Source organism: Chelonia mydas, chromosome 14, assembly GCF_015237465.2.
Source record: "Chelonia mydas isolate rCheMyd1 chromosome 14, rCheMyd1.pri.v2, whole genome shotgun sequence".
NCBI classification, from domain to species: domain Eukaryota; kingdom Metazoa; phylum Chordata; order Testudines; family Cheloniidae; genus Chelonia; species Chelonia mydas.
Window position 1 is genome coordinate 26,226,537 of NC_051254.2, and position 27,317 is coordinate 26,253,853.

Consider the following 27,317-nt stretch of genomic DNA (forward strand, 5'->3'; position numbering starts at 1 on the left):
AATTAGAGATACAGGTTCATTGCGCTGGATGGCAGTTGCCAGAATCTGGATGCTTTCATTTTTTTGAAAATGGGTACCATATTTGCTTTCGTCCAAACTGTCACTACCTCTTTGTCTTTCCAAATATTATTGTCTATAATTCAGCAAATTCAACAGCTACTTCTCTTGCAGTCAGATGCATGTCATCTAGACTTGCTGCTTTGGACGCGCACAAATTTCACTCACTTGCTTCTTATCAATTCACAAGCATTTAATTGTTTTTTACCTGCCCCGTCTGACAGGCCTTTTGCTTGGTTTTTGCAGATAAACTGCGTGACTTTTCCACACCCAGACACAATGCAAGAACAGCAGTTGCTGAAACCCACTGAATGGAGCTACTGTGATTATTTCTGGGTAAGTAGGCAGCCAGCCACATGCCACACGCTGCAGCGTCTGAGTTTCAGGAAGAGCGGAACAAATTGCTAGGTTTGTGTTAGAGAGCAAATCAGGATTCAGTGTGGCAAGGCGCTGAAAAAGACACACTGCAGCAAGGAGCAGCACCAACTCTGCTGCGTTACTTCTGCAGGGCCTTTAATAAAGCACACAGCACAGCATGGTGCTAGAGGTGCTCTCCAGAACAAAGAGAAAACAAGGGAAAGGCTCAAGGGAGGGACCACAGCTCCTGCAGGGAGAGTGAAGTGTTTGTTAGCCTCAGCCCCAACCAGAGCAGGGTGCACTGAGGAGAGAGAGAGCAGCTAAGGTGCTGATGTAACTCTGACAGACCCTGGTCATCAGCAGGCGGGATTGAACCTGGGACCTCTGGAGCTTAGTGCATGAGCCTCTACCTCATGAGCTAAAAGCTGTAAGGCTGTTAGCTAAGGCTGTAGAGCAGACTCATTAATCACTCTCTAAGTGGCCTCAGTGCCACTAGATGGGACAGAGCACTACACCCAGGAGGTGTGTGGGTTACAGAGACAGTCTGAGAGGGCAGGAAAAGCTCCAGCTGGATGGGCAGGTAGGGTGGGCAGAGAAAAGTCCAAACTCCAGTGAGAGGAGTCAGAGGAGTCTCAGTCAATCAGAAAACTGGATGCATGGCAGCAACAGCTAGGAGCCCCAGAAAGGAGGGAGCAAGACACACACTGCAGACAGAGAAAAAAGCTACCATAATGGTAAAGAAACAGCAGGAAACCCCTAAAAGAATGCTTCTGTAGACGCACAGTAATTCTTGTGACGGGAGATGGGTCAGCATCTCCTGTAACCCTTCTAGTGAACTGAAACTTTGCTGATACATCAGCCTGGCCAAAGGGGATAAGCCATTTTGAGTAGTTTCATGTTGTATCAGGACTTGCTAATAATTATGATGAGCACCAGGATAGGGACTGATCCTGCAGCTGTTTCCATGCTGGCAGACTGCACCTTTGCCAAACCAGTTGCAGAACTGGGGCCATCATCTCCTCGTCTGTACTATGGGAGATGAGGCGGATCACACTCTGCTGATGTCAAGCCCAAGGCCAGAAAAGAAGAACGTGTGGAAAATACTGAAGACACTGACGTCTGTTGCACAGGGGATGCTGAGCAGCCCCCGCCCCCGAACATTACCTGGGAATCATCTGGATGTAAATCTCAGTGCACTGCAGACATGTAGAGAACAAAGCCAGAGTCACTCCAGCTGAAGACTTGGGGACAAGAACCAAAGAATGGAAAACATGTCTAGCTTGCCATACCCTCCCTGTCTCTGTCTTCCCCCATCCCCAACAATCTTGGGAAATGGTGCCAGCCTGAGGATATGAATGCCAGAATGCAGGAGATGTACAGCTGGTCAGATAGCTTCTGTCAGAAAATGCTGGCTTAACCAAATCCAAATGTTTTCCGGTTGCGAATCAATTTCATCCTAATTTTCACTTGGAAATTATCAAAATGTTTGATTTGATTTTATCGTTTTACTTTTATGATGGAACAGAATAGCTGAAATGATAAATGATATGTTTCAGAATATTTCATTTAATGAAAAATTCAGAGACTTCGACTTTGGGTCCCCACTTGGGGCAAAACAAAATTTCAAAGATCTCAGCGTTTCCTGTGGGATGGAAATTCCATTATTTGACGTGCTCCGATAAAGAGTGTCCCTATTCACCATTATTCAGAGCTTCAAAGTGGCATATGGCATAACAGAGCCCGAGGTGATGCCCACCCGAGAGCAGCCATTGCCTGAGGACACCCATGCTCAGAACCAGGTACAGAACCACAGAAAGAGATTGCCCAGCAGATTTAGTAACAGGGCTGCCAATGGCTGACAGTGGTGTAGCTCAAATGGCAAGGAGCCAGAGAAAGATACCCCCAACATGACAAATGACAGAGAGGCCTCTCCTGGTCAGTGAGAGAAGCTATCACTGGTGTCCAAATGACAGACACTGAAAGCTCTAAATAACTGAGAACTTCTTCACTTACCTTCCAGGTTTGTTTCCTGGAAGTGCTAGATGCAAGTCATGTAGCTTACAGGTTAGTGTCTGACATTTGTGCACTTTTACTGCACATTGCTATCACAGCAAAGCAATTTCAGCAACACACATTCAGAGCACCCTAGACACATGCCCTGGTTGAGAGGAACCTCTTCCCAAGTATTATGCGCCTGGCTGCGATGGGAGTATAAGTATGGAAAGGGTCTGACATGGCAATACATTCTTTTATGAGCCTATGAATAAGACACAAAATGTGGTTCCTTGCTCTTCTCTTGGTGATCTCATCCACAAACACCGCTTTGATGATCATCTTTACCTATCTATGGTATTTATCTGGCCTACATCACCACAGTATTTGAGTGCCTCACAGTTTTTAATGTATTGATTCTCACATACTCCTGTTAGGTAGGGCAGTGCTGTTATCCCCATTATATAGAGAGAGACTGAGGCCCAGAGACCTTAAGGCCTGGTTTACACCTAAAATTTAGGTCAACCTAGATACATCCCTCAGGTGTGTGAAAAGTTCACACCCTGAGAAACGTAGTTTAACTTTGACATTGCTAGGTCAACACAAGAATTCTTCCATCGACCTAGCTACTGCCTTTCAATGGTATGGATTTACTACAGCGATGGAAAAACCCTTTCTGTCGCTGTAGCAAGTGTCTGCATTATGGCGTACAGTGGCATAGCTGCAGTGCCATAGCTGTGCCACTGTAGCATCTGTAGTGTAGACATACCCTAAGGTTGGACTTTTTAAAGGGGCCTAAGGGAGGTAGGGCCAGATTTCTAAAGCTTTCTCCAAAGATGTTTACATCGATAGGAGTTAGGCACCCTGGTGCTTTTGACAATTCCACAAGGTACCACTTCACGTCTTTAGACACCTGAACACCTTTAAGAATATGGCCGTAGGGGTCTTGCCTAAAGTCATGCGCGGAGTCTGTGGCAGAGCAGATGGGAACTCACATCTCCAGCATCCAAGGCTAGCATTCAGCCCACGTCCTCTCTTCATGCTGATGACTCACAGAGCTACTTCTCTGCTCTGGACCTGGCCAAAATGGAACTCCTGATTTCCCGCCCCCCTCCCCCCCCCAACACACATACAAGTCCTTCTGTCTTCCCCTTTTCTCTGTCATCATGGACAGCACCACTACCTTCTCTGTCATTCAAACTAGCAACCTTGCCTCTATCTTTGCCTCAGCCCTCTCTGTCGACCTACACGTCAGCCACGTCACTTGCCACTTCTTCCTGCACAGCTTCTCCAGGATCCGGCCTGTCGTCATGGCGAAAACTCTCATCCAAGTCCTGCTCATCTTGCTTTTTGATTACTGAAGTCTTTACTATATATGTGAGTACAGCATGCAGCACAGTGAGGCAAAAAGCATAGCAATTCTGAAAATATCCCCTATGCCTATGTGTCAGAGAGATGGGGAGGGGGTGGAGTTAGACATTATTCAAAAGTGTAGGCAAGAGGGAAAGAGAAAAGGTGAAAATGAAACAGAGAGGGGGGCTCCAAAGTCAATGGAATTATCCTAGGGATGAACTGGTCCAAGTAACGAAACAAACAATGATTGAAAGACTGAATGAATGGCATTATTATTAGCCCATGAAATGAGGTGGTCTTTTACACACTGAAAGGGCTATCACACTGGGTACATTCTATCAGGCACTGATGGATTAGATGGTGAGCAGAGGGGAGGAAGTCATTTAATGGTCTTCCGAGATGCATTTCAAAGTGTTTTTAATGTTCTGATCAGATGCTTAGATCCCAGGAGGAGGCTCCTGCGAAGAAAAGCAGCTGTTCCCACTCCTGGAATGCCCTCTTTTGGCAGCATTGCTGTAGTTAGGATTCTAGGAGCCTTGGCATGTCTTGTGTTGTTCACGTCCTAGCTGCCATTTCTCTTCCAGGCTGATAAGAAGGATCCACAAGGGAACAACACAGTATCAGGGTTTGAAATTCTGCTCCAAAAGCAACTCAAGGGGAAACAAATGCAAAAAGAAATGGCAGAGTTTGTTCGAGAAAGGTAATTGGAAGCTTTGTGTTGAGTTTAATATTTCTTGTAATCACTTTATTTGCATGAATTGAACACATAGTCTGAACTCTGGAAGTTGTGCATATTTTATGAAACACATACAGATATTTAATTTCATCACTATCCATCCAAACTCTCCAATCTTCACCAAAAAATGTTCTCCTTCAGTGCACCTATTAGCTTTAGACTTCCCATATCTCTTTAAGGTTTGTGAGTCACTTAACTTGGTGGAATGAGGATAATCAATGGGATGCAATAATACCAGGGTACAGAACATATAAGAATGGCTGAATAGGTTGTACTGGTGGGGGAGTGGCACTATATGTGAAAGAAAGCATAGAGTCAAATAAAGTGAAAATCTTGAATGAATCAAACTGTACCATAGAATCTCTGTGGATAGAAATTCCATGCTTGAAATATAAGACAATTTAGGTGCTAAAGGAGCATTCAAGGAAGATAAGGCCATTGCAAGAAGCTAAATTAATTCTTTGCAGCAGTCTTCACTTCAGAGGATGTGGGGGAGATTCCCACACCTGGGCCATTCTTTTTAGGTGACAAATCTGAGACACTGTCCCAGATTGAGGTGTCAATCAAGTGGATTTTGGAACAAATTGATAAATTAAACAGTAATGAGTCATCAGTACCAGACAGTGTTCCTCGAAGAGTTGTGAAGGAACTCAAATGTGAAGTTGCAGAACTACTAACTGTGATATATAAACTATTGCTTAAATCAGCCTCTATACCATATGTCTGGAGGATAGTTAATGGTAATGTCAATTTTTAAAAAGGTCGTCAGAGGCGATCCTGGCAATTATAGGTCAGTAAGCCTAACTTCAGTACCAGGCTAATTGGTTGAAACAGAACTATCAGACACACAGATAAACAGGATATGTTGGTGAAGAATAAACATGGTTATTGCAAAGGGAAATCATGCTTCACCAATCTATCAGATTCTTTGAGGGGATCAACAAGTACATGGACAATGGTGCTCCAGTTGATATAGTGTACTTGGACTTTTAGAAAACCTTTGACAAAGGCTCTTAAACAAAGGCTCTTAAGCAAAGTAAGCTGTCATGGGATAAGAGGGAAGGTCCTCTCATGGATCAGTAACTGGTTAAAAGATAGGAATCAACAGGTAGAAATAAATGGTCAGTTTTCACAATGGAGAGAGGTAAATAGCAGGGTCCACTAAGGACCTGTAATGGGATGAATGCTTTTGAACATATTCATAAATGATCTGGAAAAGGGGGTGAACAGCTAGGTGGCAAAATTTACAGACAATACAAAATTACTCAAGAAATTTAAGTCCAAGCTGAATGTGAAGAGATACAAAGTGCTCTTATTAAACTGGATGGCTGGGCCACAAAATGGCAGATGAAATTAAATGCTGGTGAGTGCAAAGTAATGCACACTGGGAAAAAATATGTTACCGCTCAAGAAAGAATTGGAGTCATTGTGGATAGTTCTCTGAAAACATCCACTTAATGTGCAACTGCAGTCAAAAAAAGCGAACAGAATGTTAGGAACCATTTGAAAAGTGATAGATGATAAAACAGAAGATTTTATAATGCTCCCATGCTCTGGGTGTCCCTAAACCTCTGACTGACAGAAGCTGGGACTGGACAACAGGGAATGGGATCACACAGTAATTGCCCTGTTCTGTTCATTTCCTCTGAAGCATCTGGCATTGGCCACTGTCAGAAGACAGGCTACTGGGCTAGATGGACCATTGGTCTGACCCAGTATGGCGATTCTTATGTTCTTCTAATACCACTATGTAAATCCATAGTACCCCACACCTTGAATACGGCACGTAGTTCTGGTTTCCCTACCTCAAAAAAGATATATTAGAATTGGAAAAAGTATGGCGAAAGGCAACAAAAATTATTAGGGGTATGGAAAAACTTCCATACGAGGAGAGATTAAAAAGACTGGGACTATTCATTTTAGACTAAGGGGGGGTATGTTAGAGGTCTATAAAATCATGAATGATATGGAGAATATGAATAGAGAAGTGTTATTTAGCCCTTCCCTAATACAAGAACCTTATGAAATTAAGAGGCAACAGGTTTGAAACAAAGTACTTCTTTATACAATACACAGTCAACCTTTGGAACTCTCTGCCAGGGGATGTTTTTAATGCCAAAAGTATAATTGGGTTCAGAAAAGAATTAGATAAGTTCATGGAGCATAGTTCCATCAATGGCTATGAGCCAGGATGGTCAGGGATGCAATCCCATGCTCTAGGTGTCCCTAGACCTCCAACTGTGAGAAGATGGGACTGGACAACAGGGGATGGATCACTCAGAATTGCCTCAGAAGCATCTGGCACTATCCACTGTCAGAACATAGGATACTGGGCTAGCTGAATCATTGGTTTGCCCCAGTATGGCCATTCTTATGGGTCAACAATATCTTTCATCAGTGAGTTCCACAGGTTGATTATAATAGGAGATAAAAAGAAACATTCATGAGTAAGGCTCCACTGGAAAATCTGATGATTTACTTTGCCGTGTAGTGATTCCTTCCATATTTAATATATTTTCACTGCTGTCTGTTTTCTGTAGGATAAAGATTGAGGAAGAATATGCCAAGAACTTGTCCAAACTGTCTCAGAACTCATTGGCTGCTCAAGAAGAAGGGTAAGGAGCCTTTGCACAAAAGGCATTTCCCCTAACTTAGGCACATGCTCTTCTCTTGATGCCCTCCATAGAGCAATGGGTAATTCAGCCTATTATCCTGGCTCTATTGGGGCGGGGGGTAGAACCTTCTGGAGCAGCATTGATTGACAGGATCAGTATGTTTTTAAGAGCAATTGTGCAAAATGTTAAAAATTTTAATTATTTGTGTTTAATATTATAGCTGTTCAAAACTACAGCAATACTTGGGATTCAGCACATGGCAGCATTGCATTGCTGGAATCACAGAGGGATCTGTGCATTAAATGAAGTTGCTGATTACTGACCCTCAGGGGGCCCAGTAGCGTCAGGAGAGAGGGAGATGCAACAGTATCTTCTAATCCTGGGTTCTTTCCTCCAGTGGAGCAAAAGGAGAGACCCTCTCTCCTTTGCACTGCGTCTGCCCTGGGGAGCAGGTAGGAGGCCCAGGAGTGATATGCCGAAGAAGGCAGGGGAGGGCTCATGTATACTGCTTTAGTTTTCCTGCACTAGCACATTTCTGTGCCATTGACAGAAATCACTGATGTGGAGGCCCCGTCACTAGACGTGTTCAAGAGAAGACTGGGAGAATCTTTTGGGAGCTAGAATATAGGGGTGCTAGAAGTTGGTTTCACGATTAATGGTCTATATTAAAAATCTTTATAATATCATTCATTTAATAAACAAAAACCATTTAAAAGGGTTTAAAGTAGGGCTGTTGATTAATCGCAGTTAACTCACACAATTAACTCAAAAAAATTAATCGCAATTAAAAAAATGAATCGTGATTAATCGCACTGTTAAAAAGTAGAATACCAATTGAAATTTATTAAAATTTTTTGGATGTTTTTCTACATTTTCAAATATATTGATTTCAATTATAACACAGTATACAAAGTAGACAGTTCTCACTTTACGTTGTGATTTTTTATTACAAATATTTGCACTGTAAAAATGGCAAGCAAAAGAACTAGTATTTTTCAATTCACCTCATACAAGTACTGTAGTGCAATCTCTTTATCATGAAAGTGCAACTTACAAATGTAGATTTTTTGTTACATAACTGCACTCAAAAACAAAACAATGTAAAACTTTAGCGCCTAAAAGTCCACTCAGTCCTACTTCTTGTTCAGCCAATCGCTAAGACAAACAAGTTTGTTTACATTTACGAGTGATGATGCTGTCTGCTTCTTATTTACAATGTCACGTGAAAGTGAGAACAGGCATTCACATGGCACTTTTGTAGCTGGCATTGCAAAGTATTTATGTGCCAGACATGCTAAACATTCGTATGGCCCTTCATGCTTCGGCCACCATTCCAGAGGACATGCTTCCATGCTGATGATGTTCATTAAAAAACTTGCGTTAATTAAATTTGTGACTGAACTCCTTGGTGGGGAGAATTGTGTGTCTCCTACTCTGTTTTACCCGCATTCTGCCATATATTTCATGTTGTAGCAGTCTTGGATGATGACCCAGCACATGTTCATTTTAAGAACACTTTCACAGCAGATTTGACAAAAAGCAAAGAATGTACCAATGTGAGATTTCTAAAGATAGTTACAGCACTTGATCTAAGGTTTAAGAATCTGAAGTGCCTTCCAAAACCTGAGAGGTGTGGAGCATGCTTTCAGAAGTCTTAAAAGAGCAAGTCAGATGTGGAAACTACAGAACCCGAACCACCAAAAACAAAAATCAACCTTCTGCTGGTGGCATCTGACTCAGCTGATGAGAATGAACACATGTTCATTTGCACTGCTTTGGATGGTTATCGAGCAAAACTCATTATCCAGATGGACGCATTCCCCTGGAATGGTGGTTGAAGCATGAAGGGACATATGAATCTTTAGCACATCTGGCACATAAATATCTTGCAATGCCAGCTACAACAGCGGCATGAGAACACCTGTTCTCACTTTCAGGTAATATTGTAAACAAGAAGCGGGCAGCATTATCTCCTGCAAATGTAAACAAACTGGTTTGTCTGAGCGATTGGCTGAACAAGAAGTAGGACTTGTAGGCTCTAAAGTTTTACATTGTTTTATTTTTGAATGCAGTTTTTTTTGTACATAATTCTATATATGTAAGTTCAGCTTTCATGATAAAGAGTTTCCACTACAGTACTTGTATTAGGTGAATTGAAAAATACTATTAGAGTACTTTTCTTTTTTTACAGTGCAAATATTTGTAATCAAAAATAAATATAAAGTGAGCGCTGTACACTTTGTACTCTGTGTTGTAAGTGAAATCAGTATATTTGAAAATGTAGAAAATATCCAAAACTGTTTAAATAAATGGTATTCTATTATTGTTTAACAGTGCGATAAATTGTGCAATTAATCACGATTATTTTAATTGTGTGACTAATTGTGATTAATTTTTTTAATCGCTTGACAGCCCTTCTTTAAAGTTAGGTAAGCGTGACAGCCCCCCAGGCAAACACTTCAAACAAAAGAAAGCCAAGTTATGGGACATCTCTTATCTGTGTCTTAACATCACCCAGCACCTTTCTAGTGGCAGTGAGAGATTCCACAGCTTCACAGAGAGCTTCCTTCTACATCCAGTGAAAGAAACACCTTTACACACCACACAGCAATCCCCTTCACTATATAAACACCACACCTTGACTACAAGCTGAGCAGGAGCTGCTCCTATTCAGCACTGCCATCTGTGTGCAGACTCAGTGTGTGGTGTGTGTTTCTGGGGGAAGTCTAAGGTTCTGTGCAGGTGGGGTTGGATTCTGTGGACAGCATTGATGAGTTCATCTACCTAGGCTGCACACAGAGTTCAAACGGCTGCAGCAAACTGGATGTTCTGTGGTGAATAGGACTTGCCACCTCCAGTATGAAGTCCATGTCTCAATTATGGATGCAAAAATGCCTTTGTACTGAGACAGAATTCATGATCTATCAAACTTCTGGACAACTTGTATTGCTATGCGGGTCAGAAATCTGGATCCTTCTTACAGGCAGACTTGGAGCAGCTAGAGTCATTCCTTAAAGGAAACATTTTTAGTTTATTTTTACTCATCTTCTGAATACTAGATTTACTTGAAATCCTCCAGAAATTCAGCCTTCACTCACAGATTAGGTGTTGTAAATTTGGGGAGGGTACACTTATCTTCATACAGAAACAAAAACAAATCCATAGATTGAATTCCTGCTTAAAATAAAGGATCAAATTCAGTGTTAAGTAAAGAGGAACTGCTGTGTCTCTCTATAGCACATTTAAGCACTGTTCATCTGTCAATCTTAAAACACTTTACAAAGGAGGGTGAGGATCTTTATCCCCATTTTACAGATAGGGAAACTGAGACCTCTTGGCCTCTCTGTAGTTAAGGTTGTCACTGCATTTCTAATAAGGGGCTTTCAGCACTTCAGTCTCAACAAAATTCTCAGGAAATGTCCATTCAGAGTGCAGCTTGCCACATGTCAGCTGGGAGTCAGGGCACAGTTTTTTCCAAACCCTGGGTGAATTGGCCTATTCTATTCCAAGATACAGAAAGTTGAAAAATTAGATATTTGTCCCATTTGGCAACGTCTTGTCACTACTTGTTTTTTGTTCCCATGATGTCTGAGAAATGTGAGGCCTAGAAATAATGAGGGATCATCTACAAAGTGCACTAGAGGGGTGTAAATTCTAGTGCGCACTAGCATATCTCCCACTAATTGACCTGTGTCGACCCTGCTGGCACAGACAAAAAGTTCCCTAGTGCATGTTAAAAAGTCCCATTTCAAACAGGGAACTTTTAGTGTGCACCAGCAGGGTCCACACAGGCCAGTTAGTGCACGACACACTAGTGCACTCTAGAATTTGCACCCCTCATTACAGACTAATGCATCATGTAGCAAGCCCTGATTGTTGGGAAAATTACTTCGGGGGAATTAATACTATCAGAAGTATGCTTGGTCCATACATTGTGGACTGCTGAGGTCTGGCCGAGGTTTGATAAGAGTATGAATGACTCAGCAAGTTCCTCAGATCCATGATTGGCTTCCAGATTCTGGTGGAGCTTCCCAGCACAGCGTGGGGCATACTGGATATTAGGAGTAATAAATAAAGTTCTCAAACCCTCACAAGTCTGCAGAGGGATCCAGCATAGCTCATTAATCCTGTGGCACTCCTAAACCTCCCAGAGACAGAACCAGTCATATGAAAGAACTTTAAGAAATCCATAGATGAAATATGGTAGAAAACTGGTTGCAATTCTAGCAAGCAGGAGACCAAGTGTAGTGAGGCGAAGTGGCCTCCCACTGACCCAGAGGGGGAGGGACCACTCACAGAGCCCTGGTGGTGGGTGGAGTCAGGCCCTGCTCACCCCTCCCACCGGCAGTCGGGGCAGGACAGGAAGTATAAAAGGCAGGTCTGGGAGCTCAGTTGGGCTGCAGCTGCTGAAGGGGCCAGACACTTCCTGCCTGCTCCCGAGCTGGGAGACTGCTGCGGGCCCTGTGGCGCTGAGGACTGGTTGACGTTGCCGGGACTGCCGCTGGCCTTCTACCCGATGATCCAGAGGAACTCTTATGGACCCAGGTTCACCCCTGGGGGAGATAGGAAGTAGCCCAGGGGAACTAGACAACTGTCTGGTTAAGAGCTGGCCTGCGACAAGGTCAGTGTGTTGCAGGCAGATCCCTGCTGACCCAGTGGCGGACCCGCTCTGCCACTGTTAGGGCGCTGGGCTGGGATGCAGTGGAGATGGGTGTCCCCACTGGCACCCCACCCTGGGGTGGCAGTACTCCCCCTCCTGTAAGCCAGAGGGCCTGCATCCACCTACAGTCCGCCGAGTGAGGACACTAGGCGCTGCTCCTGCCCGACCTCCCCTAGTCTGTGTTTGGGGTGCTCTAACTCCTTCCCAAGACCCCTAGCCTGCGGTTGGGTGCTCTACCCCGGCCTGAGCCCGGAGGACTTGTTGCCCCACCCTGACTAAGGGTCTGGGCTCTGAACTATTTGTTTGCCACTCAGTCCTGAGTGTAGGCCCAAGAACCAGACTCTGGATCTCCCCACCCTAAGGGCTCGGCTTACTAACCGTTTGTTTGCTGCTCGGCCCAGAGTACAGGTCCGAGCCACAGACCCTTCACTGCCCTGATTGCGGGCTAGAGACCCTAACTGCCTATCACTCTGCCCAAACTGTCGACCAGAGCTACAGGCCGAGGGTGATTCTACAGGCCGAGGGTGATTCGGCTAATTCCCCAACTGTGAGCAACACCCGCAATGTAATGAGGCTGAGTGGCCTTCCACTGACCCAGAGGGGGAGGGGTCACTGCTAACCCACTACACCAAGATATAGTGAATAACACAGCTGTCCTCTTGAGCCCACTAGCCATGGCCAAGAGTTCATTTTTTACAAAAGCAAAGAAAAACAAACAGAAAAGTTAGAAAAATACAAGTGTTTATTCACAATGAGAGACGCTGGATTCAGGTTAAGCTGAACAAGGAAAACTTTATTTAACCCTGTGCACTGCTCCGTCCAGGTGGCTTCCAGCCTAAGTCCTCCACATTGCCTGTTTTTCTGATGTCCCCTTAATAACAGCCCCACAGGGAGCAATGGCCCTCTGAGTCCAGTTCATGATACATCTTTTTTATTTTACAAACATTTTATATAAACATTACAAACCAACAATTGACTCCCACTCTGTGTCCCTTTGGCTGGAGGTTGCTAACCCATAACTGAGTTTGGGTATCGTCCAGACCCAGCTGGTTACACAATCTTTGATCTAGTTTGATCTCCTCAACAGGTGACCACTCCAGGAGTGATCTATTTCTGTTTCTTGGGTCCACTCACCAAGTCTAGCAAACTGTTTCTTTGTGGAGTCTCATTGGTGGGTGGTTTTCTGACTCTCCATTCTGTGATGATCTCAGTATCTCTGCAGGCTCTCTGGGTGTTGTCTGCTGGCTCATAAGTGCCTCCTGTTCCTTCTGCCACTTGTCCCTGTTGCACAGACATCTCATATAACTTGGGTGCCATTGCATCCCTCACAAGGCCTTTAGTCCAGTCCTTCTAGTGTCTGTCTAATGGCTGATTCCTCACGGTAGGTCCTTGGCTGACCTGTCATACTCTAATGCCTGCTTTCTCTTATTGTTGGCCATCTCTTCTGAGCCATATCTCCATCCGTCTGGCTTCAGCATGTCTCCCCTCATTGGTAGCAAGGTTTCGGTCCTTTGTCCCATCAGTGCCTATGATGTACTGTTTGGCACCCCTGTGATGGGGTATTCCTGTGTGCCAAAAATGCTAATGAGGAATGCTAACCACAAGAAACAACCTTGGGTAAAAGTCTTAGCTATTTGCACAGCTGATTCCACATTACCAGTTCTCTGTGGTTATGGTGGGGAGAAGGTGTGGTTGTCAAACTCCCACTTGCCTGTAAATTCCCTGAAATCTTCTGAGGCAAATTGGGGTCTGTTAGTGAATGCAGCATCCAGAATGCCGAAGTGCCAGTCACTGACTTGCTTCTTGTATCAGGCAGGGCACTGACGTCCCAAAAGTTTAAGTAGTATCCCTTGTAATCAAGTACTGCTTTTCATTGAATATGTAAGTTCACTCTCACCTTTCCCATGGAGGGGCGGGCAGTTCATGTGGTAACAGTCTCTTTCAGCTGGTGGTTATGACACCCTTCTTTCAAGGAGCAGAGTTGTGTATTCATTCCTGGCTGGTAAACACACTCTTGAGTCCATCTCAGAGAGCTGTCAATGCCCGGTCGTGAGGCATGAATTTCTTGCACAGTATCCTATGTAATGAGGCAGCGACAACAGTTCTCTGGCCTCAAAATATGATTCGATCTTGCACACTCAGTTCATCGTTAATTTGAAAATATTAACCTGCTCCTACCATTACTTGGCTTTTTGCCTTCTGGGCACTCTGCTACTGTTGCTCTCTTGACTGCCTGTTATTGGAGGTCCCTTTCCATAGCCTCTTTCATTTCCATCATTTTCACTGTGGAAAGTGGGACACTGTGCACTTCATTGATTTGCCTGGAGATGTGACAATGTTTTCAGCAGCAGGTGTCTTTAAGACAGAACTCAGGGCTATGAAGCAGACATGTAGCTAAAACACTTTTGTACACAGGGTTTCAGAGGTCTGCAGGCTTAGGGATTCTAAACATTGTGGATGGTAGAAGGTTTTAATAACTATACTTTTTCCATTAACTAATGTGAGGGAATTCTATTGGGAGGGGGCTGTCCAGGTCTTTGTGTCTGAGATGTGAGAGGTGTGAAGTGGTACTACTGTCTTAATGCTGAGGGGACAACAGTCTGATTGATTAAGCTGTAGTAGCTGGATGGTGCGTACATCAGTATGTTGAGTGTGATACAATGAAGGGCTGATAACAATATACACTGCACAAACGAAAGGTTGTCTCATGAATTCCGGTGGGGGCTATGCATGGGTACAAGACTCGGATCAGGGCACTGACCAGTGATGCATTGTGTTTTTCAGCACCCTAGGAGAGGCCTGGGCCCAGCTGAAGAAAAGTCTGGCGGATGAGGCAGAGGTTCATCTCAAATTTTCCTCTAAGGTAATCTGCAAGCTCCTCTGTTCACACAGAGCATTCTCCAGGAGTTTGGTAGTGGTCTAGCCTTTGGGGGATATTAATAAGGAAAATATGAACATACACAGGTAGTCCAAATGGCAAAATCTGAGCGCACTAAGGAAATCTGTGTATTTGCCTATGCTCTCTGCAAACACTGTTCTAACCCGTTAGACCCCACTCTGTTGCCAAAGCTGGGAACAGAACATAAGAGTCAGATGGGGGAATATTATTATTATCACCCTGTCCTACAGAGAGGGACGCTGACACCAAAAGGCAAAGGGGATCGATAGCCTTGGTGGTAGCAGCAGGATTCAAACTCACAGGCCAGTGTGTGGCCAGCTCATGTGCAGGGTTATTGGGGTGGGGGGGGCAAGACACCTCCTGCCTCTTGCACACCTGGTGAGAGGGCTGGAAAACACTGCAGGCCATTTGCTAAGTGGAGCACACAGCCACCTCTGTCCAAGTATGTTGACAGTATGCGATTTCCCAATGCAAAGGGAAGGAGGCAGAGCCATAGTCCCACTCCCTCCCTCCCTCCCTCCCTCCCACTCACTGTCGTCCGAGGCCACCTGCAGTGTGGGATGCACTGACAGCCTGTGTGGTCCCCAGCTCAGTGGAGAGCTCAGGGTGTGAGTGTGATGCCTGCGCTGCGCCTGGGAGAGGCAGCTTCCTGCCACCTTCGAGCTGGGGTGGGGACCAGGACAGTCTTGTGGTAAGGCACAGGAGGTTTGAGTTTAATTCCTGGTCCTGCCACTGGCTCCCTGGGTCACTTGGTGTAAGTCACTCACTCTTTCTGGGCCTCAGTTCCCATCAGAAAATGGGGATAACAGCACTGTCCCCCCAGGGCATGGGCTGGGGAAATTTGTTACCTGTGTACGAGGCACTGTGACAGTGGCTGTTACAAGTATCTCTATAGGAGATTAAAGGTTTCAGGCTTTCTGATGAGAGAGGATAGCAAGAGCCTAAGAATCTTGTGACCTTTGAGAAATTCCTCCTATGCTCCCTTAACTGACGGGCTGGGGTGGAGGCAGCTTTGCTCCAGGCTTTCTTTGGGAAGGGAAAGATCCCTAGCCCGTTCTGCCATCATGCGGCTAAAATTGCATCTCTGGCTAAGTATGAGCACTGCATTCTCGTCCATTGTGAACAAGCCTTCCAGGAGAAACAGCTAACTGCATCCAGCCATGTTATGCTCCTGATCAGTGCTTGGCTGTTATCACTTCCCAATGCCCCTTTCTATTGTCATTCCCAGCTCCAGAGTGAGGTGGAGAAACCACTGCTCAATTTCAGAGAGAACTTTAAGAAAGACATGAAGAAATATGACCATCACATTGCAGATTTACGGAAGCAGCTGGCTAGTCGCTACACAGCAGTAGAAAAGGTAAGAGCAGAGAATGAAGCAGAGTGAGCTTTGGTGGGATAATCTCCTCTGGGACACAAGAAAAAACTCATGGAATGCTTCTCTTCAGCTTCTAACTACACAGGAGAGGACTCTGCCAGAGGCGGAGTGTGGTCTGCTGTGCTAAACTCCTAAAGTCTTGTTCTGTTCTGGTGATTCATAGGAAACCAGGGAGGCAGTGTCATGTCTGGAGATATTTGTGTTACATTGAATTATGTCTCTAACCCAACCCTTCTCACTCTCTAAGTTAATATATTGCTATGGCATTAGCTGAAAATATCCATCCTGATGCATGCTCTGCAGTCACATTAGCCAGACATGGCCTGGCAGGGATGTCAGTCTAACATGGGTTACCTAAGGTCACCAGCAAAGCCTCTGCCAGTTGTACACACACCTTCAGCAGACAGCTGAGGTCATGCCGCGTCCCCTGTTCTGCATTCCACCCCTTCTCCTGACTGACTCTCTGACTGGTGAAAGGGCAGGAAAAGCCAGGTGCCAGCACTGTTTGTGTCCTGTATGAAGCCAAAACATAATACTGCTGAATGATCCAGGTGTTGGTTGTTATGTCCCCGCAGAGCATTCTCAGGAACCAAACTATATGCTGGAGTGCACATCATATGGCCTTCCCAGACGGCCAGGGACACAGCACATGGAAAACTGTCAGTCTGCACGGCTTACATGGAAAGCACTTTCCCCAGCTGTGCTAAGTTCTTTAGACTTGTGTCTGAAGCAAACATTATCCAACCATTTATCCAGAGGGATAATTAAATCAATGGATTAGAAAACAAATGCAGAACCCCTGGGTGGCATCTGCTCAGCATGGCACAGACAAAGGAGGTAGCCCTCTGCCAGGCTCCATTTTCATCAGCTTCAATGCCCTCTTATGGCCTGGCCAGCTAAGCCCAACACCAAATATTCCTCCCTCAAAATCTTTCAAAGCTGCAAAATTAACGCACCAGTAATTGCCTGTGAAGTCGATGTAGAGAGCCATTATTCCAGGGTTGGGATGTCTGTGTGTAACTCAACATGTACACAAAAAGCAGCCTCCAAATTAGGTCAAAATCTCCAATATGTCACCGGGGGCAAGGGAGTGTTGGCCTGATTTTTAACTAAACAGGCAACAGCTTGTGCAAAACACGTCTACCTTGTGTGTTTAGGTAACCTCAGCAACTGTGCGTACAGATAGGGTACATGTATTCACAGGTGGCTAACATGATAATGTGTGCGTACAGTTTCCTCACCTGCATGTACAGTGGCAGTAATTACTGGTATACTCTCAAATTAGGTCTGTTAACATGATGGAACCATTTAAATCAAGGTGATTGACTTAAATCATTATTTAAAGCACTTGATTTTTTTTAAAAAATGTTAATTTAAATGAGATTAAGGCTTTGGAAAAACTAATGTAAAATTTTGTTACTGCAATTTCAAATTAAAATGTTTAAAAAAATAAAAAGAAAACAGAAAAAAATTGCTGAAATTCTATAACAATCAGAAAACTAAAGAAAAGTTCAAGACATCCACATTCACAATGGAAGCCTATAAAATAAGAACACAGTAGAGAACAAGCACCATGCAAATAAAAAAAATCTGACCAACATATTCAAAATAAGGATTTGGATTTAAAAATCAGTTTTTAATCATGATTTTTAACCACCCTGGTCTTAAACGCTTAGACTCTGAAGAGCCCTTTTCTAGAGTAGGTGAACTGAGCTCTTTTTTGCTTGCTGTTCAAGGTATACTTTTTCTTCCCTGGCTGTCTATCTTTATATTTTACCTCTACTACACAGAAACAGGCTGATATAAAGCACTCTGTAGATTAAACTAATTCTGAATTGCACTGTGAAAGCCTTTTTGTATATGAATTCATTTGGCACATTGAAGGAGCCCCGTTCTCCAACAATTTTTTTATTCCCAATGGACAGTATTGCAAGGGCCGAGTGTCTGGCTTGCTCCGTTGGTGACTGGAGATGATTCATATTTTTGGACTATCTGCACTGCTTTCATCATTGTAGTGTCAATGCCTCACAATCATTCATGAATTTTATCCTCACAACACTGCTGTGGTGCAGGAAAATGCTATCCCTGCTTTTACAGAAGGGAACTGAAGCAAAGAATAGATTGAGGAACTTGCCTAAGGTCACTCAGGAAGCCTGTGGCTGAGCCAGGAATTGAAAGCAGATTCCCTGCATCTCCGTGCAGTACCCTAGCCACTGAACTTCCCTTCCTGTAATTACTCTCACCCATTGCAAGAGGCGAGGGCATGGGCAAGAAGCTGTGACACACACCCCAAGCCTTATACTTACATGTCATGGGAATGTAGGCATTGCCAGGCTGCATGAGACCTGAGGACCATCTAGTCCAGAATCCTGTCTCTGATAGTGGCCAGCAGCTGCCACTGCCTAGGAAAGTGCCAGAACCCTGCAGTAGCAGATGTGGGGCAATGACTCCCCATGAAAGTCTCCTCTTAGCCCCTCGTACGCAGAGCCTGGTAGCAGGAGGGTTTGTATTCCTTTCAACATTCTCTCTTTTTAGTATTTACTATGATAACTCTGGATATTTTTGTATTACAAAAAATGTCCAATCCCCCTTTGAATCTTGGTAAGTTCTGGGCCTCGGTGACATTCAGTGGCAGTGAGTTCCACAGGCTGATGACACATTTTGTGAAAAAGTATTTTCTTTTATCAGTTTTGAATTTTCCACCTTTTAATTTCACCTGTTCTTGTGCCCCAAGACAGAAAGAATAGACCCATGGCTTCTTCCTCCCTCCTGCAGTGCCCCATCTCCCTTCAAGCCCCAGACCTGACCCAGATCGCCAGTTTCTCTGCAGAGTTTCCCTTCATCACAGAGAAACCCCTTGCACCCTGGCCACCTGATTTCAGTTTGCCAGTGTGTCTACACTATGTGGGGAGGGCAGCAGTCCTTCCTCTGATGACACTAGTGCACATCTGTCAAATTGGGGGTGGCAGTGTCCCCCCCTTAGCAGCTGCTGGAGATGGGGATCCCAACCAGCCACCCCCAGAAGGTAACAGGAACAAAGTGGAGAAGCCTTTGTGTCCCTAACATAAGACCCCTGGGTAAGGGGGCAGCAATTAGGACTGTCAAATGAATCTGGTGTTTAATATCGCTAACCCTTATAACATGAGGCCTCACTACTTCGGACTAAAGCTGAGCAATAATCAATTCATCCATTTGTTGGTCAAACCAAAAACCCAATCCCAGTACACTTCAGATCAACCCAAAACGAAAATTCTTTGGTTTTCTCAGTGAAACAAACATTTTGGGTCATATTAATGTATCGCTTAGATTTCAGGCATTTTAAACCACTTTTTCTATTAAAAGCAAATGAAATTTGAAATGCCATTCACAAAGCCTCTAAAGGAAGAGATACCCCCCACTCCAGATCCTATAGCCTGGTGATTAGGGCTCTTGCTTTTAAACTGCAAGGCTTAAGGTCATAGTCCTGCTCTACATCAGCCACAGGGGACTTGAACTTGGGTTTCTAGTATTACAGCCAAGGGCCCATCCACTGAGCTGTCAGATATTCTGAGGCTGTGGGGGTGGGCTCTCCTGCTGAAGCTGTAGCACTTTGTATAAATATTAAATATTTATTGAGCCAGAGAAAGAGCAGACGAGTGGCTCTGTAAGCCTGGTGATCTGGGGGCTATGTGGATTCCAGTCCCTGCTGCAATACATATTTGATTAGTTATGTAGAATGGAACAGCTTCAAGAGGAAATTGAGAGACCCACCCGCCGAGGACTCAAGAGTCCAGTGCTGAGGGCACTCACCTGCAATATGGGAAACCCAATTGTTGTACTCACTAGTAGCTGCAGCTGATTTAAAACTACATTTCTGGCAAGTAAATGATTCATCCAGGAAATTTCACCCAGCGCTAATGGGTCATTAACTACAGGGTAACACCCGGGTTCTTGTAAGTTGTCATTTCTTCTCATGAAATTGCCTGGCCAGGTCCCCAGTGTCTGTGGCTTGTTAAGCAGACCACAGAGCCATCAAGAGCAGACCTAAGAAGGGCTCTGTGCCGCTTGGTGCATGATCACCTGTGCAGGTTGCATTGTCATTGCCATAGCGTGTTTTCAGTCTAAGTCAGGAGGGACAATTCCCTCAGCTTTTCACTTGGCTTCTTGGTTTGCAAAAGAGAGTTGTCTGTACTCAAACCTAATCACTGCTGAGACAGGCTGGCTGAAGCTGATGAGACACTTTAAAGGACAGTTTGGGTGACATAAAATGTCCCCAGCATGCACATCACTACAGAGTACCTACTTGCTGTACTGGGATTATTTCATTTGGGAGGAGATGGACTCTATAGGCATCATGAGGCAGCTGGAAGTTCTTCTGTAAGGCATGTCTGGTGTGCTTTGTTTATTCAAGGCCCGGAAAGCCCTGACAGAGAGGCAGAAGGATCTGGAAATGAAAACCCAGCAGTTGGAGATAAAGCTCAGCAACAAGACAGAAGAGGAGATCAAGAAAGCGAGGCGGAAATCCACTCAGGCTGGTGAGTGGGTGAGGCTTGAGATTCATATCTGGTAAACTGAATTAGGGAAGCCAGAGAGGAGTATGTTGCAGTAGATAGGGTGCAAGGGGGGCCAGAATGAGAGATGAGGCTGTTGGGATGGGAAGAAAAAGATGTTCCTGGTGAGGAGTTGAGGAAGCAGCAGCAGAATTTGCAGTATGGAGGAAGGAAAAGGGAGGATGGAAAAGTAACCACCAGATTGTGGGTTTGAGTGGTGTGGAGGATGGGGATGTTGTCAACAGTGATAGAGAAGGGGGGAACTGGTGAAGGTTTGGGAAGGAAGAGAAGGAGCTTGATTTTGGCTGTGTTAAGCTTAACGGATGACAAGACATCCAAGAGGCAATATCGGCGAGACAGGCCAAACTAGGAAATTGGATGGAAGGAGAAACGTCAATGGTGGAAAGAGAGATTTGTGAGTCAGCAGCATAGAACTGATACCTGAACCCAGTGAGCTGATAAGAGACAGGGAGTCAAGTGAGACAAGCAGGGAGCAAAGGGCACAGCGTTGGGATACCCCACTGACAGGGCGGAGGAGGACCCACAGAAAGGGAAATGGAAGAAACTATCAGAGAGGCAGGAGGGAAACCAGGAGAGTATGTTATTTTGAAAAGCTGGGAGGAAAAGATCTCGGCAAGGAGAGGATGGCTGACAGAGTGAAAAGCAGCAGAGGTGGGCGAAAATGGAGTAAAGACCCTTAGGTGTGGCCAGAAAGAGGTCACTGGGGACCTCAGTGAGAGTGGTGTGGGTAGAAAGAAGAGGGCCCAACATGTCTTAGATTGGACTTACAAATCTATTGAAAGACAATTTGGCCTATGATTTCTATCCCACTCCTTCCAGTTAGTCAGTGATGGAGCTGGCTGCAAAACCCCTAGTTAAAGTTGGCCAATACTTTCTACTATAAGACCCTTATAACTTCAACAAACTTTAACTGTTCTGGGTAAAATTCCCCATGCGTGGTGTCTGCCTTATGCTGAAGTTTTTTAGAAAGTTCCAACAAAACTGGTCTAGCCATTTCCAAGAACAGGGTGTTGGGAAAATATATTGTTTTGCAAACGGTTGCCAAATGTGGTTTTTCCAACGTTCCCTACTACCCTGTCACTGAGAAGCTCTAATACCTGTGTGCTTTGCTCCCAACCTTACTGATGACCCATCTGCAGGTTGATGTGCGTGAGGCTTGTGGGTTGCTGGCAGGCTGTTGAGGTCAGAGCTCTGGACCTAAGTTGCACAGGCACAAGACACCCAGGGTCACAAGGCTGATAGTGACCGAACAACCTCCTCCAGGCAGATTTTGAATGGGACCCAATCATGCGTACCAGATCAGGCCCCACCGGTACCTTCCGGCAGGTATCTTCACCTGGTTCATGGATTGCAGTAGAACTTAGGCAGGAGACAGGCAGAAGTGGACATACCCCAGTGCAGAAATGTAGGCAGCTGGGGAACTGTTACAGCGAAAAGTTAGGTGCCAAGTGAATTTAACACCTGCAAGGTTCAGTGGCAGCCAAGCAGGGGTTTTGTGGACTTAGTGGTGCCTAACACTACGACTTAGGCACCTAAATCTGAGGCTTAGGCACTTAAGTACCTTTGAGTATGTGGGCCTTATTCTTCATAGCTTTTACAATTACTGGCCTTTACAAAACTATGAATATGTTGGTTGATTCTGTCCACTAGGTGGCAGGAGAGAGCCTTGGGATTGTCCACTTGAGACAACACATGATCTGAGAACATCATCAAAACAATGTTTTTTTTTATATAATAGTTTATTTTTGCCTGTCTGTAAATCAAGCAGCTCCTCTGGCTCCTGGTGGAGTTGATAAGGAGCACAGAGGCAGCAGCAGAAGCTGTCCACAGACAGCCTTGCAAGGGATGTGGCTGCATCTTCTAAAACTTCCGTAAATCACTGACTTTTGTGCTCAAAATAGCTGGCAGTGATGCAGGTACTGCATGCTCCACTCTCTGCAGATTGGCCATATGTTCTGAGTGAAACACTGGGGGACTGCTCTGGTGTGTAACTGGGAACTGTTTAGCTAGGGAGGTGTATGAGAATCGGGCCCCTCCTCACACCCTTTCAACTTGTCAGAGTGACAAACGGGGGAACTGTACAGAAAAGGACAGGGTGGAGGCAAGCTGTATTCATCCCTCTGTGACCTCTCGTTGCTCTATCCTCATCCCAGCCTAGTCCTACCCACTCCCCTCAAATCTAGACCTTCCCTGTTCCCTGCCCACATCCCCCGCCTGCCAGTCCACCCTCCCCCTCATTTACAAGTGCAGATATGCCAACTCTCCTGAATTAAGTCTGAGGGACACGATTTCTAAGTAAAATTAAGCCCGACTCCTGTTCTCACGAGAGAACTTGAGGATTTTTTTTTCAGCTGCTGTCAGTTCGCCCTGGGTGGCCGAGGGCTCCCGCTGGCAGTCAGCCTGGGGGATGACAGTGGGAGCTACAGCCACCCAGGGCTGGCCTCTTCGCAGGGCGGGCTGACTGTAGCAGCCCCGCCATGCCGCAAGCAGAGCCTCCAACTGTCAGCCAGCCCCGGTCGGCTGGTGCTCCTGATGTCAGCCCCAGTCCCGTGGGGGCCAGGGCTGCCACTCTCAGTCTGGGAAGTGGGAGAGGGGATCCCACTGCAGCCCTCCTAGGCTTGGGATGGGTGAAGAACCCTAAGGGAAGCAGAGGTGAGTCTGGGAGGGCTAAACTATGGCCTGGGGGCTGAAGGGTGTGTGTGAAGTGACGAGGGTGGTGGCTGATGGGGTGGGGCCAGGGATGAGGGGTTTGGGGTACAGGAAGGGGCTCAGGGCTGGGACAGGGAGTTGGGGTGGGGGGGGTGCAGGCTCTGGGAGGGAATTTTGGTGCAGGAGGGGACTCCGGGCTGCGGCAGGGAGTTGGGGTGCGGGAGGAGGTTCGGGTTGCGGGGTCCCTGCAGCGCCACCCCTACAGCTCCTATTGGTCATGGTTCCCAGCCAATGGGAGCTGCAGAGCTGGCACTTGGGGCAGGGGCAGCATGCGGAGCCTCCCTGGTGGCTCATATGCCTAGGGGCCGCCAGGATCTGGCAGCCATTTCCGGTAGCCACGCAGAGCCAGGGCAGGCAGGGAGCCTGCCTTAGCCCCTGGCCCCCGCTACCGACTGGACTTTTAGGGGATGCCTGGCACACCTATCTCCCCCATGCTGAGAACCCCCCACCCAACCACACCTCAGCTCTGAACCCCCACCCAAACTCTGAATGCAGCCACACACTCACACGCTATTGCCTGCATACACACATGCACCCACCAGGCTCGGGGCTCTTCCCCTGTTCCCTGGCACCCACCACCAGACTCCGAAGCCCCCTGCTCCTGCTGGATCTGGCAGACCGGGAGAACAGGCAGCAAGGGACGTGTGCACATGATCTGGAGTTGCCCCACAGAAGCCTGAGGTCCCTACTCTGTGCTGTCTCTTCCTGGGATCTATGCTGCAGGGCCAGGAGCCCCGCTGGCAGCCACCTGTGCTGCAGTGTGGCAGCCACTCCACAAGGCATGCAGTGCAGCTGGCAGGGAGGGGCTAGTGAGCAGGGGCGGCTCTACCAATTTTGCTGCCCCAAGTAGTCGCCACTGAATTGCCGCAGTGCCTGGAAGAGCGGCGGAGCTGCTGCCGAATTGCCTCCGCGGGACACGGACTGCCGCCCCATTCTCAATGCCGCCCCAGGCACCTGCTTAGAAAGCTAGTGCCTGGAGCCGGCCCTGCTAGTGAGAGGGCTTCATCACAGTGATCCCGCACCCCTAATGAATAGCTTAATCCTGGAAGCAGATTTACTCTTTCAAAGAAATCTCTGGGCCTCAGCCCATCTAACCTAACCCAGGGTTTTCCTGGTGCTCAGCCCCAAGATGTCTGAGAGAGCCAAATCCCGAGAGGTGCTAAGTGCCTCCAGCACAGGTGGGGCTCCGCTGCCTTCGCAGAAACCGCAGCTAGTGCAAGTAAAATCCATAATCTGGAGGTAGCTAGCTAATGGGCCCTGGAATGGTGCTCCATTGCCAAGGCTCTGGACATTGTCTGAGACAGAGCACAAGGAAAATGGAGCCTGGAATACATAGAATGCAGCTTATTCATTGCTGTGTATAATAATAACTCAGTGCTCGCCCCAGGCTCTGTGTCCTTTGATGTGTCACAGCAAGAAATGAGATGGAAACTCATATAATAACTTGTTTACGAGCTGCCCATCTTACCCTGAAAATTACAGCTACAGCTGCCTGCCAACAAGCAAAATAACTTCGCCTTTCATCAGTCTTCTCTCCAAATGCGAGGGGAAAATACAGCTCTTACAGTACATGCAGAAGGCCAAAAATCCAGGCTCTTGTGGAGCAGGGGGAAGGGAATTCCAGAGGCTAGCGTATTCATAAAGAACATGCTGCCCCTGCCCCGGGAGCTCCACTGCTTACAGCCAGCAGTTTGGCACAGGGAGAGGTGGTCTTCCAGGCTCCAAAACTGAGAGTGCTTTGAAGGTCCAAATGGACACTTTGATCTGCACTTGGAACCTGCTAGGCAGACAGTGCAGCTTCCAAAGCACATTGGTAAAGGCACTCCCTAACAAGCAGGCCGCTGTATTTCTGAACAAGCTTCATCTTCCGGGCAGTCACACATGTGATGGTCCCCATGCAGAGTGTATTAGAGTAGTCTAGTCTTGCAATCTTAAAGGGGCAGGATGGTCTGGTGGTTAGGACACTAGCTGTGGGCTGGGGAGACCAGGTTCAGTTCCCTGCTGTGTCACACACTCCCTGTGTGACTTTGGGCTAGTCACTTAGCCTCTTGGGGCTGCAGTTCCTGCTCTCTGAAATGGTGGGAATTGCACTGCCCTCCCTCAGGGGAGTTGTGCAGCTACCTTCATCAAAGACTGTGAGGTGCTTAGGTGCCATGCTGATAAGTGACAAAGGGGTGGATAAGTGTTGCAAGGTCTGCATGTGAAATGAAAGAGTTGACTCACTTTAATAGGCACAGATGGGGGGGGGGGGGGGAAGCACACTTACTGCTGTGCAAACCTTGAACAGCAATGGCAAATCTGTCCCATAAGTACTCTGAATTCTGAACCTGTATCACAAGGAGCAGCTCGGCTCCCTCAGTCACTGGTCCTGATACAATTCTCACCAGTTCTTTCAGGGTGTTCCCTTAACATTGCCACAACTTGGTTCTCATGCAAACACTGGGTCGCTGTACTACTGTTGGGATTGCGTCTGCTACAGACCTGGGGCTGGGTGCCAGCAAAACACTATCATCTGTATTTCTTCACTAAAACACTTAGGAAACTCCTTTCTGTATTTAAGTGGGAGTAGAGGGAGATTGCTGCAACAGCCCGTCATGCTTCCTATAAGGAATAGTGCAAATACTGTGGCAGTGTTACCAACTAGAAAAGGCAGCTGGGTGGTTGTATTCTAAAATGCCATCAAGGGCTTCGGTGTTTACCTGGTCTCAGTAATTTCCATGTCAAATGTGCTCAGATCACTAGGAAAATTATCTTGAACTTCCAGGCCTGCCAACTCAATGTGTGGTGACCTTCTCACAAGTGAGCACACTCTGCGGACCAGGTTAGACCCTAAGTTCTTCAAGTAGATGCAGACGTGTATTCCACTTAGGTGTGTGTGCACCTAGCACGCCACAGCTGGAGATTTTGCCTAGCAGTACCTGTAGAGGGGCTGTGCTTGCACCTCATGGCTGTGGCCCCTCCCATGGCATATGGAGGGCCGCCACCCCGACCCTCCTCAGTTCCTTCTTACTGCCCATGGCTGGAGTCAGAGCTCTGTGTGGTTATAGTCTCATAACCTCACAATTAGTCCTAGACTAGTTTTATTGTAAAAATTGAGTGAGTGTTGGTTGTTAAAGTCTGGCTCCATGGTGAGTTCAAACATTATCCATTGTGTGGAGGAGCAATCCCTAACATCGATCTCCATTCATGGCGCTTGCTTTGTCTCAGTGAGACCCACCTTAAAGAGCGTTGTTCAATCTGCAGATATTTCAAGAAAAGGCTCGGGACCTTCACCTCAAGCAGCACCTGCTCAAACAGGCCATGTGGCCTGATCCAGTACCAAGGCCCTCATCGGGCTGAAGATTGCCCTCTGGCTCTGAGAGCACTGCCACCCATTCAGGGGCAGGCACCTCCCCGAATAGGCGGAGGAGCTGCTCCCCATTGATAGCATCAAGGAAGAGGTCTTGTAAGACCAATTGAGACTTCTCCAGGTCTCAGGTGACCCTTCTGCCTCCCCCAGGAAGATCATGGACCAGCCAGTGGCCGACACAGGATGGCGCAGGTACCTCTGACCCTTCTCTGGTACCGAGTAGGGAGGTCAGAAACCCTGTACCCCCAACTCCAGTTCCAGCCTCCAGGCATCCGTCTAGTCAGGTACTGATGCTAACAATGCCAGTACCAATTGTATCCACAGCATAAGGCGTACCAGTCAGCTGCAGACCTCCTCTGATTTTTGGTCCTGACCTCATCACTGGTCCAAGACTTTCCTAGGACTGCACCTTCGATAGCCCTTCCAACTGAGTATGCTGCTGAATCCTTGTATCTCTCAGCACTGCACCCCTCCTGGTAGTTGGGATAGAGCCAGTACCAGAATCATACAACTATAGAATATCAGGGTTGGAAGAGACCTTAGGAGGTCATCTAGTCCAACCCCCTGCTCAAAACAGGACCAACCCCAATTAAATCATCCCAGCCTGGGCTTTGTCAAGCCGGGCCTTGAAAACTTCTAAGGATGGAGATTCCACCACCTCCCTA

The 27,317-nt window shown here is 46.4% G+C and overlaps 1 protein-coding gene across 9 annotated transcripts in view; it reads left to right on the top strand.

The window, feature by feature from the left end:
- GAS7 (growth arrest specific 7) overlaps positions 1-27,317 on the top strand; it is a 208,898-nt gene that overhangs the window by 158,199 nt on the left and 23,382 nt on the right. For all 9 annotated transcript variants that reach the window (XM_037914266.2, XM_037914268.2, XM_043528347.1 and 6 more), the window contains 6 exons: positions 304-393; positions 4,344-4,459; positions 7,036-7,110; positions 14,555-14,633; positions 15,898-16,026; positions 20,435-20,558. In XM_037914266.2, coding sequence (XP_037770194.1) covers positions 304-393; positions 4,344-4,459; positions 7,036-7,110; positions 14,555-14,633; positions 15,898-16,026; positions 20,435-20,558 — 613 coding nt within the window. The remainder of the gene's footprint in view (positions 1-303; positions 394-4,343; positions 4,460-7,035; positions 7,111-14,554; positions 14,634-15,897; positions 16,027-20,434; positions 20,559-27,317) is intronic.